The 18,539-nt window shown below is 33.1% G+C and overlaps 1 protein-coding gene across 1 annotated transcript; it reads left to right on the top strand.

The window, feature by feature from the left end:
* Positions 1-5,179: 5,179 nt before the first annotated feature.
* Positions 5,180-6,400, top strand: LOC132757771 (toll-like receptor 3). The gene has a single exon (XM_060749159.1). It carries the CDS (start codon positions 5,180-5,182, stop codon positions 6,398-6,400), a length of 1,221 nt encoding a protein of 406 aa, XP_060605142.1.
* The last annotated feature ends 12,139 nt before the right edge of the window (positions 6,401-18,539 follow it).

Below are 18,539 nucleotides of genomic sequence, written 5' to 3' on the forward strand. Positions count from 1 at the left end.
ACATTTTTGTATTACGTTTAAAAAACATAATAATATCGCATGATCCAATAAACGCATGCAATTGAACTTGTTGACGAAGCCTAAATAAATAGTTTCAACTTGAAAAAAGTAAAAAAGAGGAAATCCGAGCAAACATATTGAAGCCGTGGAGGGACATATTTATTTTTTTGTAAGTTCTTATTTGAATCTCCTGGACACATTGAGTATTAGTCATTTTTTATTGTTATGGACTATATCTGTAGTGTTTTGAACGTCATCAGTTTTTTTAAAAAATATGTTTTCCGTTTACTGACAGTGCAGTGCCATTTGTTTGTTTGTTTGTTTGGGTTTTTTTGGGTTTTACGTCACATCGACACAGTATAGGTCATATCGCGACGTTCCAGCTTTACTGGTGGAGGAAGACCTCAGGTGCCCCTCCGTGCATATTTCAGGCACGAACGGGCACCCGAGTAGAACCACCGACGTTCCGTAAGCTAGCTGGATAGCTTCCTCACATGAAAGAATCCAAAGTCCCTGTCGGGATTCGAACCCACAGTGGTGAGGGGCAAGTGATTTGAAGCAGTGCCATTTGATATAGTTTCTAATAGCATTGAAGCATGCTGAAATAATGTTATTTTGTATTATAGCCACAACAAAGTGGCAAATGTGTTCGTATTTAAATAAATGATCATGGATTAAATTGTAAATGGTTCCAAAAAACAACAACAACAACAGATAATGAAATTCTCCAATAAACAAGCCAAGTACATTATGGATCAATGCATGTATAGACGGTTATCGGACTAAGATGATTAACGGCAGCAGCTAGCAAAAGTGATCAAGTCATTATGGTCTGATTCTATGCGCTTCCATAAAAAATTCATGGTTCATTTAGCCCCATTTCAAGGTTTTTATTTGTTACAATAACTGTAAAAATCATTTAAATCAATTTATGCGGTTGTAACGGAATTATTTTACACTAAATGACATGTAGTCATATACACTCGATATTTTTTATCAATGGATAAGAAGAATAGTGGAAAGAAGAATAGTGGAAAACTAAAGTTGAAATTATAAATTAGAAGTATATTGTACATGTATATAAAAGTACGGTATAGTTTACGAATAGGTGTAATATAATAAAGCAATATAATAAATGAAGATCATGTCCAAATTTGGTTCGATAATGTGTATCGAAAGGTTAATATATGCTTCAAGTTATTTAGAAACGGCATCAAGGTTGTTAATGACAGGAACCGTTCTTGCAGGCATAGTACTAGAACCATTTTTAAATTAAAAAAATCTGAAAAAGTGATTCCTCGGAAGCATAAATCACAACAAAATTACATGAAAATTGCAGTCACAGTTTGATTGAAACTGTACATGAAAGAGAATGATTAAATTCAACATCTCTCATGCCCCTAGCACCGGTTTGAACGGTACTCAGATCTCAACACTTAATAGTGCTGGCATAAATGATCCCGAAAGACCAGAAAAATATAACAACACTGAACTGAAGTACGGGCAACTTTTACAGCTGCCACACGGCACTTAACACCTGCTGTTATAAAAATCTGGAAACAAAGTGACCCTTCGGAAGCATTAAACCCAGGTACTGTAATGTCTCTAATATAGAATGACGCAAAGTTTACTGTGAACGAGATAGCTAGTTAACTTGACTTATTAACAAGAATAACACATAATATTCCAAAAAGCATTTGAAATCAGTGTAAATTATTTAAGATTCGTGCCGGGTCTGCACAATGACGGTCAGAGTACAGTGTGCACACAACCCTTTAAAAACACATTAAAGAAACTTAACATGTCGCTTACATGTGACGAAACACTGATATCATACCGCCTTGAGCATCATCGGAACCCACGGTACACATTCCGTATATACATGTATACGGTAAATAGCCTGGGTTACCGAGGATGCGCTTTGAGCAACAGAGACGCTAAACAATGAAGACAAGCCAAAAACAACTATCAATCACAATCTTTATTTAAATCTCCTGCATAAATAGCAAGATATAAAATAGTTGAATTACATATTACAAGATAAAAGCTGTTGCCAATAATGAAACTTGAGTCAAAAGATATTTTTGCGCCAAAAGTCCATTCGGTCAAAAGACGTTCTCTACGATTGTGTACGTCAATTTCTTTTTTAAATTGCAAAATATTTTAAAAGTACCATAGTGGAAGGTAGGAAACTCAATTCGCAAGGACTTCCAACATACATTACAGAGTAACCTCTCTTCATACATATTTACAACTAAAATAAAAAAAAACTCTTGATAATCTTGTTTTGAAAAAAAAATCTGGTAATATACATAGGATATGTGTTTGTATTTGTGTAAAATAAAATTACATCATATTGTGTAAGCCTTACATCATACACAATAATCAAACAAACAAACACACAATCTTCATTTTTTGATATGCTTACAAAAGTCTTTAATAGAATTTCCTCAATACTAACTTTAATATTAAAATCAGTGCTATGAAATTCAATGGTAGATTCACTCTTTACTATGGAAAGTTAATGTTTGCTATGGAAATCACTGGTTCCTATGAAAATTTACATTTTGCTATGAAAAAGTCAATGGCTGCTATGAAGTAACTAGTTGCTATGAAAGTCAATGGTTATTATGGGAAGCGAATGATTATTATGGAAACATCGATTGTTTTGGAAAGTCAAAGGCTGCTTTAAAATTTCAAATTTTGCTGCAGAAAGTCACCCGCTGTTGTAGATGTGTATGATTGCTATAGAAAGTAAATGTTGCTATGGAAAGACAATGGTAACAATAGAGGTCACTGGTTGCTATATTCGGGCTGCTGCAACAAACAAAAAGAATAATGCAATAAAGTGTGTTAAAAGTAATATTGACAATATAATTCTTCTGGGTGTGTCTGTTTCATCGTTACAAGTTACGTTTCCCTTCCTGAATAATAATAAAATTATTTTTATAACATAACCAAAAGATCAAGAATCCTCAGCCAACAATCTTGGGACTAAAATGACAATTTGATGAACATTCTTTCCATATCTCTTTCTATCCATTTTTTTAGTTTCATAAAGTTATAACAACATCATAGGCAAATATAAAGCACGTTCCCTGTCGTAACAATATGAAATCCCGAAAAAAATGACAAGGAAAGATTATCTGAATATTATTCCTTTTCCTGTCATCGTGATGAGTAAACCCCAGAAAGAATAACAATTCAACCATCATGTCTTATTTTATCACCGAAAGACAGAGTGGTAACTAGATTGCGGGTAACCTGTACTCCAGTTAACGCACTGTGTATGTACGGGTGCACGATTTAACTAGGACAACTTTTCAATTTAAAGGTCTCTAAACTATGACAGTATGATACAATCGATGTCAAACTCGATAGTGCTTGCTGAAAATTAGACTAGTGTAAACTTTGGATAGTTTTATGTTACAATGTATTTTCTATTGCTTGATCCAATGACATCATAACGTTATTTCAACTTTTTTATAAAACACGAAATACACTATGATTTAGCTAGTTTTACTATGGGTATGTTTGCCTTTCAGGAATCAAATAAATCTTTATGTTGTTTTATTTGTCCTCTACCTATATCAATTTATATGATAAATAGCCTAAGTCATTATACGCATTGTATATAAGATTAAGTTGGAGATGTCGTTCAATAAAATTATTTCTAACAGAATCGAGAGTTCCCGTTGTTCCTTCTTTTGAGCAGTATATAAGACATGTAAAATGTATGAGATAATGGGATAGTTTTAAAGTATAACCGTTAGATTTACATTTTTATTTTAAAATTCCATTTGCTCCTAGAATATAAATAGATTACTATCAATGTGAAAAAGAAATTTCATAAATGATCCACTTCTTTAAATTGAATGATAAGATATCTAATCCAAAGATTTAGAAACCCCGAGGTAAAATATAAATCAAAAAAGATTAAGTTCGATAAGTAGCCTGATAAAAATGGTGTATTTACATTTCTATTTTGTAAGATTACAGCTAGGTAGCATGTGTCATTTATCTGCGCAGTGACTACTCCTAGTCCAGGATTCTTCTCCAATGAAAATTATTTCAAAAAAGGAAGTGATCAATAAAATTGTGTGAGTAATTTTTTTTAATGTTTGGTTTTCTCTTATCGCTTACAACGTTTTTGAAAATTCATGTAAAAGTTAGTTTCAGGATGGCTTCTTTAACATGGATTATACTTATTTTTATCAACATGTCGTTTGTATTGTGTGCGAGAAAGTATTGTGTACGGATGGATTATACATCTTTTGAGTGTAACTATATTCCAACAGACATTCCAAATGGAGTTTCATCTGTTCGACTCTGGAATTTCAAGGAACCCAATTCAAATTATACCGTTAATAATACATTTTTTAGAACGAACAACTGGAAAAAAGTTAAAAAACTTGAATTAACTTACAATTTGAGTGAACCTTTCAGTCATTTTAGTTTCCCTTCAGCATGTTTTGTAGGTTTACATTCGCTGGAGGAATTGCACATGCATTTACTGACAAGGATTATAATGGATTCGAATGTCTTCCTAGGCATAGAAAAGTTAAGTTTATTAGACCTGGATTCTTGTACGCGGTTCCCTTTGACTGATTTAATTCCTTGCCTGGATGGTAAAACAAAACTACCACTGTTACAGCATTTGATACTATCGAAACTTAATAGTATCTGGGATCCTATTGACATAGACACAAGATTTACAAACGCGCTGAAAGACAAAAATATATCAACTTTAGATTTAAGCTCAACAAGTATATCAAACATAAATTTTACAGCTTTGGCATTAGACATGAACAAATTGAAAGTTTTGAATGTTTCTCATTCTTCCATCTCAAATACTATTTTGATCTTCACCACGAAACTTAAACAATTGAATGTAGATACTTTTGATGGGAGCTATTCTACATTATTCCGTTTTATTCCATCTGTCAGTTTAGTCAACATAACAAAGAACATTTCAGATATGTCGAGATGGAATTTTTTTCTCGCACCTAACGTTGTAAACTACAGTAATATCTTCCATGGTATAGGTTACATTCGATTAATTAACTGTACGATAATAGTAGACAAGCCTGTCCAATGGCAGAGCCATGAAATTATACTCAGCAAAAACCATTTGAAATACCTTGATATAAAAATCCTTAGTGGCACCTACAGAGCCGATATGATAACGCATTTTGATTTAGCTGAGAACGAGCTAGAATTTCTACATCCAAGTTTAGCAGCTATGATGCCAAACATAGAAAAACTGGATCTGTCTAAAAACCAACTTTTCAAAATGGCTCAAGGACACAAAGTGTTATTTGCACAATTATTGCTTTCATTGCGCCATCTTAAGATAATAAATCTATCGTCAAATTATCTAAGTACCATACCGACAAAAATGTTTATAAAAAGTCATAATTTACAATTTATTGACCTTTCTTGGAACGGACTTGAACAGGTGACGTTTACCTTAAGCCATTTAATAAATCTCGAAGTACTACTTCTACGGAACAACAAGATTAAAGATTTCGATGTTTTATCAATGAGAAATATAGATTCCGTCATTGCCAATATCTCATACATGACACACAATAAGTTAACAGTATATCTGGAGTATAACCCTCTGTCGTGCTCAAAATTCGAGACAGAAGCATTTATAAACTGGCTTTTAAGTACAAAGTCTGTGAAAATTCCACTTTCCAATCTAACATGCAGTGACGAGAATGGCTCTTTTAGAGCTATTGATCAAGCTACATTCAAATATGTTCAAGGCATTTGCAGGAGAAGAATTATTATTATTTCAACAAGCGCAGCTAGCGGACTTATGGCCCTTGTCGCTCTTGTTACTATAGTTGCCGTCTACAGATATCGAAAGATGACTAAGAGGAAAGCAAACAGAATAAAATTGATTAACAGATTACGCAACGGAGAAACATCATGTGAATATGTTGTTTTCTTGTCTTACAGTGAACACGATCAAATCTTTGTAAAAGATTATCTGTATGAAAAATTGAATGAAAATCTAAAACAAATGACGAGAATAAATAAAGATTTAGTCTGCCAGTCTGATGGAAGACATGGTCAGAGTATAATACAGGAAAATGGAAACTATATATTGAAATCCTGTGCATTAATTGCGGTCGTGACAGACAATTATCATTGCGATCCAAACTGCTTTTTCGATTTAGATTATGCATGCAGCCTTCTAATGCCTATAGTAATATTTATAAATGAAAATACAGACAAAGCCATATTTGAACAGAAAATGCTGAAGCCTTATATTAAAAAACCCAGAGTCACATGGAAGTTTGAAAATAATCAGTACAACATGAATACAACAATAGAAGATCTTTGTTCTTCACTTTTAGACATTATTGCCAACAGTGGCAAGATTGAGTAATAAACGAGGATAAAAGAAATGCACAAAGCGGACATCAAAGTTCTAGCTCGAATTATACCCGGAAAGTTTCCTGGCATGGTACCAAAGCGATTTGAACAAAACTTTTGCAGCATTATTAATCGACTCTAAACAAACAATGCAAAAGGTTTGTTTCCAAACCAGTTACAAATAAGTGCAGTTTCTTGCTTATGCACATAACCTACTACATGTATAAATCAAAGCACAGAAGGCGCTGAATATGTTTGGGTCTCAACAATGCTTTCCAGCGTTTTAATTGTAGTAAATTGGCTATAAGACTGATTGCAATACTGATATTCAATCCAATGTTTACTTGACTTAAACAATTTTTAAAAAAAGCGAGCGTGAAAACCCTTCAGCCACGGTGAATTTATTTGTGAACGGCTTGAAGAAAACCATATTATTCGATCTAAATTTGGGCTTGTAACGACTTTAACTGTTGTTTAACACAGATGTAAATAATCCTGGAGCTTACTATAAGCATGTATATTTATAAAGAATCAAAGGGCTGCAAGTTCTGTGGTATTTTCTGATCTTTGCAATCTAAATCGTACTGTATATCTGTATGTATTTTCCTGTATAAGTTTATTTTTATGTATTATAAATCATTTTGCTAGGCACCAGAGTTTGATACAAACGGAATTTTACATAACTAGAGTTGCATCTAAAAATCATTTATATTCATTTTTTTACGACAGCCACAATTTATCCTTGCATATCATAGCTACTCCCTTTACAAAGACACTTAAAGAAGAATTAAAAAAAAAAAAGTTTCCTCGACTGTGATTTGAACTCCAGACCTCTCACTCACTAAGCGAGCGTGTTACCCCTGCACCAAGGAGAAGTTATACAAATAATGTCTGAATAACATCAAGTGATTCTAAATTTAGAACTTCTATTGCATTTCGGGTTTGTAATCCTTATTGATTTCGAGGTATTTTGTTCAGGATAAACCTGTTGTTTAAAATTGAAGTAAATAATTTAGCGAAAATCTTCTCGCCCAAACAGTCCGACATGTAGAATCTATATATTCCACTACTCGGTTTGTGTAGTATTCGGTAATCGACATCGCTAAAAATAGTATTTTTATTGATAAAATCATATTCATCCGCGTAATTTGTGATTGTTCATTTATTGACAATTCTATAAGCCAACGCTATTTTTAAACTTTTAATGTGTTGTAATTTGTTTGATACTTGTAACAAAATAAAAATATTTCTTTCTTTTAAATCGCTAGTTTAAAGCTGTTTTGAGAACTACTTGTTGTTAGGTTTGTCATAAACTTCTATGTCAGAGATTGAATGTCCGCTTTGTATTTACTTATTTTCGATCAGAAAATACACTAAAACAATATTAGAAATATTCGACCATTCGGGAATTATTTTGCTTGAATATAGATGTGCCTGTCTTTGACCATCTTTACGCAGTGATCTCCCCAGAATTTTTCGGCGTTAGTGTTACATATAAAGGGAAGTAACCGCCTCAAAAAAGTGGACTACTTTCGGCATTTGCAATTAACAACATAAGACTCTGAAATTTCGCTTCCATTATTTGTTTGGTCTGACGATCCAAACAAATAAAAATAAAAATGATCATTTTTTGCAATGTCGAGGTAAAGTATTTGTATTGTGTAACGACTTGCACAAAGTACAATGATTTACTGTGTGCAGATATGCTAGTAGTGTGCAAACATTTCAAAATTATGGAAATGAGACGAATGACATGAAGTGTGTTTTAACGCTACATTTTGTAAACTCAGTTATACCTAGTTCATAATTTTGTTTTCCTTCTTCTTTTTCTTTATTATAAACATTTTAATAGAATATGTATCATCACAAACATATATATCAATTGTGTGCTTAAAGCGACTGTTAATACAGTCATTCGTTACAATATTGCTATTTTAAACAGGAATGTGTGCACTAATACATGTTTACTGAATTCAACCTGAAACTTTACCGAACAGTAAAAGAAAATGTGGTTGCTTTGTGAGTCACTGGTTGTAATGGGAAGTCACTGTTTGCTATAGAATTCTATGGTTGCTGGGGAAAGTCGCTATTTGGTATGGAGGTCAATGTTTGCTATTATATAGAAAGTCACTTGCTGCTTGAAAAGTCACTGGTTGCTATGGAAAGTTTGTGGTTGCCATGGAAATCGGTGGTTGCTAAGGAATGTCAATGGTTGCAATATTGGTCACTGGTAGCTGTGGAAAGGCACAGGTTGCTATTGAAAGGCACTAGTTGGTATGAAAGCTAAATAGTTACAATGAAAATCAATGATTAGTATGGCAAGTCTATGGGTGCTAAGGAAATGTACTGTTGTTATGGGAAGTCATTGGTTGCTATGGATGTCTATGTTTGCTATGCAAGGTCAATGATTGCTATGGAATCTTATGGTTGATATAAAAGCCGCTGGTTGCTATGGAATACCATCGATTGCTCAGGTAGTCCATTGTTGCTATCAGAAGGAAGTGTTTGCCATTGAAGACAACGGTTGCTATGGGGTCAATGGTTGCAATATTGATCACAGATTGCTTTGGAAAGTCAATAATTGCAATGGAAAAGAACTTTGCTGCTAAAATTCAATAGTTGCTTAAGAGGTCTATGGTTGTCATAGAAAGTCAATGGTTGCTATGTCAGTCAATGGCTGCCATGTAAGTCACTGTTTGTTATGGGAAGTCACTAATTGCTATAGAAGTCAATGGTTGCAACAGAAAGATATTGGTTGCTATGGATGCCACTATTGAAATGTATGGTTGCGATGGAAAGTCATTGGTTGCCATGGGAGTCAATCACTGGTTGCTATGAGATGTCATGTATAAAAAAAATCTGAGTTTTTACCAAGTGGGTAAAATTTTTAGTCTAGTGCTGTTCTTTGTTAAGCTTTTGATGAGGTTCATAAGACTATTTCATGTCAAATATTGTAAGATAAAACCCGTGCAGTTTTTTTTATTTTATAAGAAAAGGCTATGATCCCCTTAGGCGTGACCAATTCGACCAATGCCTATATCATGAATTTACTTAGTAGGTCTACTAGATAATGTTTAGTGTAAAAAAAACAACAATATTTTGCTCTTAGAATTCTTATAAAAGTTTTTACTATTGAAACGTACCCGGGGTCTGCTAGCCCGGACACACTTCAATATTGACACGTGGGTTCTTCTCAAACACACGTAAATGGATAAGGGAAATTAGGGACACAGGGACTAAAAGATACGGACACCTGAAATAAGATTAACTCAACAATTTATTAAATTTACATTTCACAAACAATAAAATTGGTATATAGTATCTTCTGTGGATGGCTCTGGCTTGGGCTCCTCGTCTTAGGTCAGGGATATTCTTCTGTTACGTCTAGAATAATGTATAATATAAGATGTAATGAAAGGCTTGACAAATACGGTGTCACATCTTGCCTGTGGTCTGGTACGAATTCTATGGTAGGAATTACCATGAAATGCTATAAGGTTGATGGGGTATCTAAAATGGTAACTACAAAATACAGTGGTGTTCTACCCTGGTATATGGGTATCACTATAAAATATGGGGTTATGGCTATGGAAACTTTGTCTTCAGTCAGGATCTATCATAAATGGAAAATAATGCCAAACTAGATGATTAAATATAAAGCTTCTATATAAACTATTACTGGCACGAAATATTATATACCTTTCTGGTGGCTGGAGATACATCCATACTCATATATGGTATAGAATGAAACTAAGGTGTGGTCTGGTGGCTATCTACCAAGGTACTGACAATTTTGGCAGATTCGGGCTGCTATTTATAGTCTCGGACGCTGGGTGGCTAGCTTGGCTAGGGTGCCTGGCTTGGCAGTATCGTCATCGTCTCCGATGACGTCACTGCCTGGCTCGCGCGGGCAGAAATTTAGCCTGTACCAGCTGCCATGTTTAAATTGGCAGCGTGTGTCTAATTGATCAATAAAACGGCTACAACGTAGAAAATAAATTATTTTAAATAATATAACCATCGTAAATATTAAAAGGATTTTATCTGTAGATGCAGTGTATGTTTTGATGATTAAAAAGTTGATGTCATGAAGTAGAGTTAATTACTTCAGTACTTGAGTAGTTTCCGGATACGGGTTTATTTTCGGACGTAAAATGATGGGCTTGATCGTTACACTACATACACTTGCATTAGATCTATGTTTCCCATGGCGGGGCCTATCAGACCAAAGATCTATCATTTGAACAATTTTTATAGACGCCCGCCCGACAATATTTCATACAAAATATCTCAGTTAAAGCCTCTACATGTATAGTATAACAAAATTCTTTTTTTGTTTGTTTTTTAATTATATGCATATAAGGAAAATCAATGACCCCTGGGACAATGCCATTTTTGACCCAGGAGGTAATAGATGTTTACAAGATATTGTTCCATGCTAAATGTCGGAGCTGTAGCCCTTGTAGATTTGAATAAGAAAGATATTTAATATTTTCACTAAATACATATAAGCAGAACATGTTATCCCCTGGGCGGGGCCAATTTTGAAACAAGGGCTATAATTCGAAAAATCTTGGTTGAGACAATGCAAAATATCTAAGCTTTTGGTCGTGTGGGCCTTTAGAAGAAGGTTTTGAAACGTGTCTTATTATTCCATTTGGTTGCCATGGCAAACCTATATTTGCTTTTGATCAAATTTCAACAACTTTAAAAGCCCTTCATTCAGTGAACAATCCTGGCAAGTTAGGTTTAAAAAGAAGATTTTTAAGTTCACTATATAAACTATTTGCAAGACACACACATGCGCATACGTACGTACATGCACACACACGCACCCACACAAACAGGTGAAATGCTCGATGCCATTCTATTGCAGGTGCTTCAACGGCTTAAAAATAATTTATCTATCTTTTATTATTTTATCTATTTATTTATCTATTTTCTTTTTAAATAACAACTCATATTGTGTATTAACCTCTCTTAAAAGTTCACACTTATCAAAAAGTAAAAGGCATATTCTAGCAATTGAAATGTATGTAGATGCATGTAGATTTGATCCTTTTATAGTATACACCATTTGAAACCTTTTACCTGTTGCTCCATGTTAGAATATTGCCTTTCACTAACCTATAGCATAGCAGAAGATACCCAATGAGCACGTGTTTCATCACATGCATAGTTATGTAACAAAAGTTAATAAGATGTTCTCCTCAAAAATGAAGAATCATGTATTGAATGGGAATTGTAAATGTTTAACGTGTAGTCATATATAGACTAATGCATATTTTTCAGAATCTGTATAAATTTAAGTTACTGCTTTTGGTAAGTTTTCCTGCTACAAATTTTAAATTAAGCAAGCACTGTGACATCTTAGCTAGAATATAATTAACGTAACTAGGATGCTGCCTATCTCTGTTTCCTATGTCTCTGTAAGTATTTAAGCCTGTTAAAGGAAGCAAACTTGTGTTTGTTTGCCTTTTTTTGTTGTTGTTCTTTTTGTAACTGCGATGTTTTTTATAGTGTGGAGTCATTACAATTATATAATATCAGGTTTGTGATATTTCTATGTATACATTGACAGAAATAAAGAATAAAGAAGGTGTTCATTACATGTATCATAATATCAGGAAAAAGAACCGTTCTTTTTCTCAAGAATACCGTTACATTATTGCGTAAAGAAGGCAGACTTTTAAGAAGTGCTGGTTTTGACGTTCAAGTATGACCTTGGAGCTAGAAGTCTTGCATGACACACTGTCTCACTATGCTGAACATATGTACCAAAATGTTTCAAAATCTCTTGATGCTTGCCGGTTATTGGTCTGACAAGACTTTCTTATAAGCGTTACTTTGCCTAAAAGCAAATACTCTAGGTCTTTGGCATGACGCACTTTCTCATCATGCCAAACATTTGGGCTGAAATATTTTCTTGAGACGTGAGACAGTTATGAAACAAACACGATCATCTGTTGATATTTGACCTTTGATGTGAGGCCCAAACTCCAAGGTCAAGGATAGCAGTAAATTCATTTAAGTTTGTTTAATTCCATTTTTAAAAACAATGCTTTAGTGATAAGTATCTGAATATAAAATAAAATTAATGCTATCTATTTTCAGAATTTTCCCATGAATTTTGAAATTGGGGGAGTTTACAGGTTGTTTACTCTGTATAATTTGCAGCAGGTGATATTGTGACAGCAGCGACATTGCTGTCAGGGTGAAATCTTCAGAAACCTCTTGAATTTCATTTTCTGCACTAACCGTCTAAGTCTGTTTACATACACTTGATTCATTCACTACATCCATTAATAAGTAATATGTAATTTTTGTCACATTTTTAGTAAAAAAATAAGGACTGAAATTGTTTGAATTATTTTGGAAATCTATTATTTTGTCATTTTGGCTGCAGTCTTTTCTATGTAGTGATTTCCCATGAGTGTACCTTTCTGTACTATCAACAACACGTACCATGGGTTGCTTTGATTTCTTCGTCATGTTATTTTGCTGAATTTTAATCTGGTAGTTGTGACCCAGACACTGTTATTATTTTTATTTGTCTTTTGTGAAAATTCAAAGAATGCTTCTGTATGTTTTGTTTTATTGCACATCTATGATCACATAAGGGGAACTTGAATGTTTTTTCTTTTGTATGTGTACGCATATGCATTATCAAGAGAAGATTAGATCTAGTAATAAATGATTTCTTACAATTACTGCAATTTTTTTTTTCTTTTTTCGGAGCATTCGGCTGGGAAACAGCCGAGTCTAATTTATTTTTAATAAGACACGCAACGTTTTTTACTTGTTCTAAAAACAATTTAACGATTTAAACATAACTAAAAAGACAATAAAAGAAAAACATAAGTCTTTTATTTATTAGTCTAGTGAAACTTATTGTTTTGAAGTTTAATGAGTTGAAAATCAATGTCGTCATTTAAAACTTAAGTTCAGTTCAACCTTTAAGGATGCCTTGTCCAAAAAGTTTTGTCAAAAACGTATGAAAAAAAAGCAACATAGATTAACCCTTTAGCTGTTATATTTCTATAATGGATCTATCGAGCTTTACATTTAAAAACTGGAACAGTCCATTCAATTGAAGTGCAAATGTTTTCAATATAAAAAAATGAGCTGCCAATTGCACAATATAGAACCTGGTCAGATTGCACGGAAGTGCTGGCTTGCCTGGCTCTATTTTACTGGTAGCAAAGGTTGAAGACTGATACAGCAGGTTGAGTATTAATTACAACATTAAAGCCAATTACAGCGATATCAGTGAAAACGAAATAATTTGACCTTAAAGGTCATACAAGAGTCAAGGTCAATATGGTTTTGATGCACATGAAGGTCCTGACCAAAAAGATGGTTGTCTTAATATGAAATCAGTTCAATTATGAATAACAAAGTTATAGCAAGTTACTGTAAAAAAGAGAATTTCATTATTTGACCTTAATTAAATATTCAATATGATTGCATGGTAGAAGGTCTTGTTTGCTTCAAGTTTAAATCAAATTCGTTCATAGAGAACATATTTATGACAATTTAACCAAATTCATAGATTTGACATTCACAGTCAATGTCATTTAAAACTCAAAGTCAAGGTCAGTTTTTCCTTTTAGAAGGTGTCTTCAAAACTGTTGTTTTGTTAAAATATGGAGATAATCCATTTATCAATTACCACGTTACTGTCAAGCATAGCAAAATAGAGTAAAAAAATCAATAATTTAACTTTCAAGATCAAGGTAAATAAACGATCCATTCAATAATTAAAAAATAACAAAATTATAGCCAGTTACATGAAAATACCGAAAAATCAAGATCAATGTCCTCTAATGAATAAGGGCCAATGTCTTTCTGGTAAACTTGAAGGTCTATACTAAAAACAAGCAAGCTGTGCGCATCCATGTAATATCTGCGGTTTTAAGTTCAAATCCATTCTCCGCGTCAAATCACATAAACGTTGTTTTCATACAGTAGCCCCCGTGGTTTGTCACGTTTGTGGGGCAATGTGCAAGAACAAACGTGCGTTACACGTTCATCGCAGGAGGCATGATATGAATAATAAGAAATATGTTTGTGATGACTGCGGAAAATCCTTTTTTAACAGCACACTTTATGCTCAACATGTCCGCTCTCAACTTCTCACACTAAACAGTAACCGTAAAGTAAAAATGTTTAAAATAGAGAACCTGCAAACTATGTTTGGAAAACAGCATTCCTTATTACTGGTTCATTCAATTTGTCCCCTTTGTTTCAAAAATGCAAGCCAGAATTTTCAATGACACTACATGTATGTATTGATAAATATTGTTTATCTATAAAATGAATGTGCAAATAAAAGATATTTGTTTAACATTTAAAAAGACACCATACACTGACATTTATCAGTATTCTCAAAAATCACACTTGAGCGGAAACTTAAGTATTTACATTAAGTAAGATAATACTATAGAAAATTTTAATACTATTTGTTCAACACTTGTTTTTAAACGTACATAAGTTATCATCTTATCATTTTTAATGTTCTTTATTTTAGTAAAGATAATTCATGTTAATACATATTCGGCTGAGGCCGCGTCTACACCTATTCAAGTTTCTTACATGTCACATTTAGATAAGCTAAATAAATGGCCCTTTCAACATTTTTTCAGGCACAACTTTTACTGAAATGTCTCATTAAGATAGCCCAGGATTTATACCTTTGTCTTGCAATACTATCGTGTTTCTGTAAAATATGTGGAAAAAAGCGGGAAAATGATGCAATTAGCTAAAGCAATTGAGTAAATGAAATGCGTACATTCTTTTAAAAATTGAAAAAATGTGACAAAAATTTATTTCGATGCAAATTCTTTATTTGATGAAAGTAATTCACTAAATGAACAAGATCATTTTAAATCCATTTTGACTCTCTTTAAAAAACAGATCTTTTTCAATATATTTTTTTTTTAATTTTTGCTCTTCTTTGCATCAGCATATTGTTCCTTTGATCAAGATATTGTAAACATTTACTGAAATTCACAGGTCATGTACACTTAATCAACAACAAAAAGTCAGAAAATAATAAAAATAACAGCACTATCGAACCTTTGTGTCAAACTGGTGTTATCAGTGCCTAGACAGCCAAAAACTTGTAGAAAAATAGAACCTGTGCTAATTTTCTTGCAAGAAATTATCTTCATGGATGTCACATAATTTCTCTTTAAAAACCATTCAAGTAGGGTGTCTACACTATCCAATACAAGAGAATATGATACTTGTATTCAAGGCTTGGGTAGGTGCAGACAGGGCCTAAGGCAAAAAACTGTTTATATGATCTTAATAACGGGTTTATTCAACGTAATGTTAAAAGGTAATTCTTGTAAATCGAAAGGATTGATACCTAAGCTTAATTTATAAAGTTCATTGTTAATAAGGACAATGGAAGCTTATGTTAACTCTAGAAAAGTTGTGATAAGAATATAGACTGGTTTTTTCTATGCCACTAAATTTGTTCATGTGCACGAATTCATGTTCTGACAAACTTCAAATTGCTACATAAAAAATCAAGACAAAGTCTGCATTCGCATCATGATCGAACATACTTTGAGCATAGAAACGGTAACAGATGAGCCTTGATAAACCATATATAACAGGCATGCAAAGAAAGTTTTCACAATCATTGTATTTATAAATGATGCAAAGTTTAGTTGTTTGAATGGTTTTATGTCGCACTCAAATAATCAAAGACACATTTAAGTTTATGATGGAAATTAACTTACCAGGTGACCTTTGGCTTTTGCCGAACGCATGGGAAACAATGAACTTTTCACATGAAATTAATGCCTGTATATGGTGATCATTTGTGTCAAGTTTTGAAATCCGACATTAACATGTACACGGATGAACACTTCTCCGGACATGACGTTTTCAAGACCTAGTTAAAGGTGCAGCATTGTAAAAACTATGCTGTCACATAAAGTTTTGTGAAGCAGTTTGGTCATGAAGTTTCATATGAATCCCTCCATATGTGTAGGAGATGCATTGGACAAAAATATATATATTTTATCATCTTTAGTGATCTTGATTATCATATTAAGTGACCTTGACCTTGTATTATTTTAACCTAAAGTACTTGTGTCACACCAGAATTCATGATAATGACCATTTGTGTTTTAATCCCTCTATAAATGATGACCAAATGGTCCGAATACACATTTTCATATCATTATCTGAATTTTGATCCTCATTTGATGAACATTTCTATGAAGTTTCATTGAAATTCCTCCATGCATGTAGGAGATGTGCTCCGGACAAAATTAGACGCCAACTCGCCAGGGGGGGGGGGACTATAATACGACCCGTTTTTGAAACGGGCGCATGATAAGTAACTTATAATGGACATTTAAGGTTATCAATTATAGGTTTGAGCAGCCTACAGTAAACAGAAAGCTTTATATAGAAACATTCCTTGATAAAAACTTGACATACCTAAGATCGATAAACTTTTTTATTATCAAGTTTATATTCATGAGGAGTCATCCTTTTGTCAAATTAGGTTTCATGAACTGCCAATTTTGCAAGCATCCATCTACACGGGGGAGGAAGTGTTACACGAGGGATGGAGTTCTTATGATAACTCGTTATGGAGTTCTTGTGATAACTGTCACGGAGTTCGTCGGAAACTATTCAATTTGTATATACTGCAAAAAAACGTCAACAATGGTAATTTTCATCGTAGAAAAGTGAGTTTTAGATGCTAAATTAATTTTTAGTGTTTAAGCTTGCCTTACATATTGCATTATGTGTCAAAAACTAATTCATAGTCCATTTTTCATCGCCTCTTGCTAAAAATCTTGTAGTTTTGAGTAAAATTTTCATATTATATGCCATTTGGCAAGTATTGATATATTGTTGATCTTGATCGAGTGTCAGGAAAGGATAAACAGGTGATAGGCTATCATCTACAGTAAAGATTGAATCAGCGGCAGTATCATAGCCTAAACCACAAAACAAAAATGTCTCAAAACTTACACGTTGTTCTCAACCATCTTTCTTAAGCAGATAATATATTAGATTTAGCACAAGAAACACATTGGCAGTAACAAAAGTTATCATAAGAACTCCAGGACATATTTTGAGTTATTACAAGAACTCTGGGACATTTGAAAAATCGGGTATAAACTTGTTAGTCGGGGCTTTATGTTTGCAATTTTGCATTATAATTAGATAATTATGTATGGCAAGGATGAAGACTTGAAATAAACTGGTCAATAATTGAGAATAGGCAAATAATTTAAAAAATTTATTCAAAACTACCAGATTTTAAGCAAGAGGTGATGAAAAATGGACTATGAATTAGTTTTTGACACATAATACAATATGTAAAGCAAGCTTAATCATTAAAGATTAGTTTAGCACCTAAAACTCACTTTTCTACGATGAAAATTACAATTTTTACGAGTGTTTTGTAGTATATACAAAAGTTTTCCGACGAACTCCGTGACAGTTATCACAAGAACTCCTTAACAAGTTATCATAAGAACTCCATCCCTCGTGTAACACTTCCTCCCCCCGTGATCTAATGTAGACAATCACTGAGAGAAAATACTTTGGACAGATGATAGATTATCTAAAAATAAACATGAACATATATGAAAACAAAGCTATTGTTAAACTAAAGCAGTAACAGTTCAGATAAAAAATGAAATGGGATTGATAAAATTTTGTTCTTTTCGAGACAGGGCATAAAAGGCTCAACGTACTACAAATGACATTTTGTGCAAAAAAAACCCAAGAACACTTTGTTTTATACATTTATTCAGTTCCTCAATATTATGTTTAATGTTCATCAACATAGTTTCATGACAAATAAATGCAAAAATATACAAATACCGATATCTTTTCAGACATAAGCAATTAACATAGGTAAAGAGTTAACATAATGAAAAATATCATTTGATTCATGAAACAAAAAAGATGCCAAAGGTGGGCTTGTCTCTCTCACCTAAATAAATATAAATATACCTAAAAAGTGTCTAAGTCCGATATCGTTGTTACAGAATGTAGCTAAAACTATTTGTGTTTTAACTTTCAAAATTTGCAGAAAAATGCTGTCCCATGTGATTTTGGAGAAACCGTTAATTTCAAGTTGCACACCTTCGCATTTGTGTCATTGTAAT

Source organism: Ruditapes philippinarum, unplaced genomic scaffold (assembly GCF_026571515.1).
Source record: "Ruditapes philippinarum isolate M1 unplaced genomic scaffold, ASM2657151v2 ctg6_1_1_1_1, whole genome shotgun sequence".
In the NCBI taxonomy this organism is placed as follows: domain Eukaryota; kingdom Metazoa; phylum Mollusca; class Bivalvia; order Venerida; family Veneridae; genus Ruditapes; species Ruditapes philippinarum.

Coding starts and splice junctions, on each gene's coding strand:
- LOC132757771 (XM_060749159.1), top strand. CDS start 5,180: ATGATAACGCATTTTGATTTAGCTGAGAACGAGCTAGAATTTCTACAT.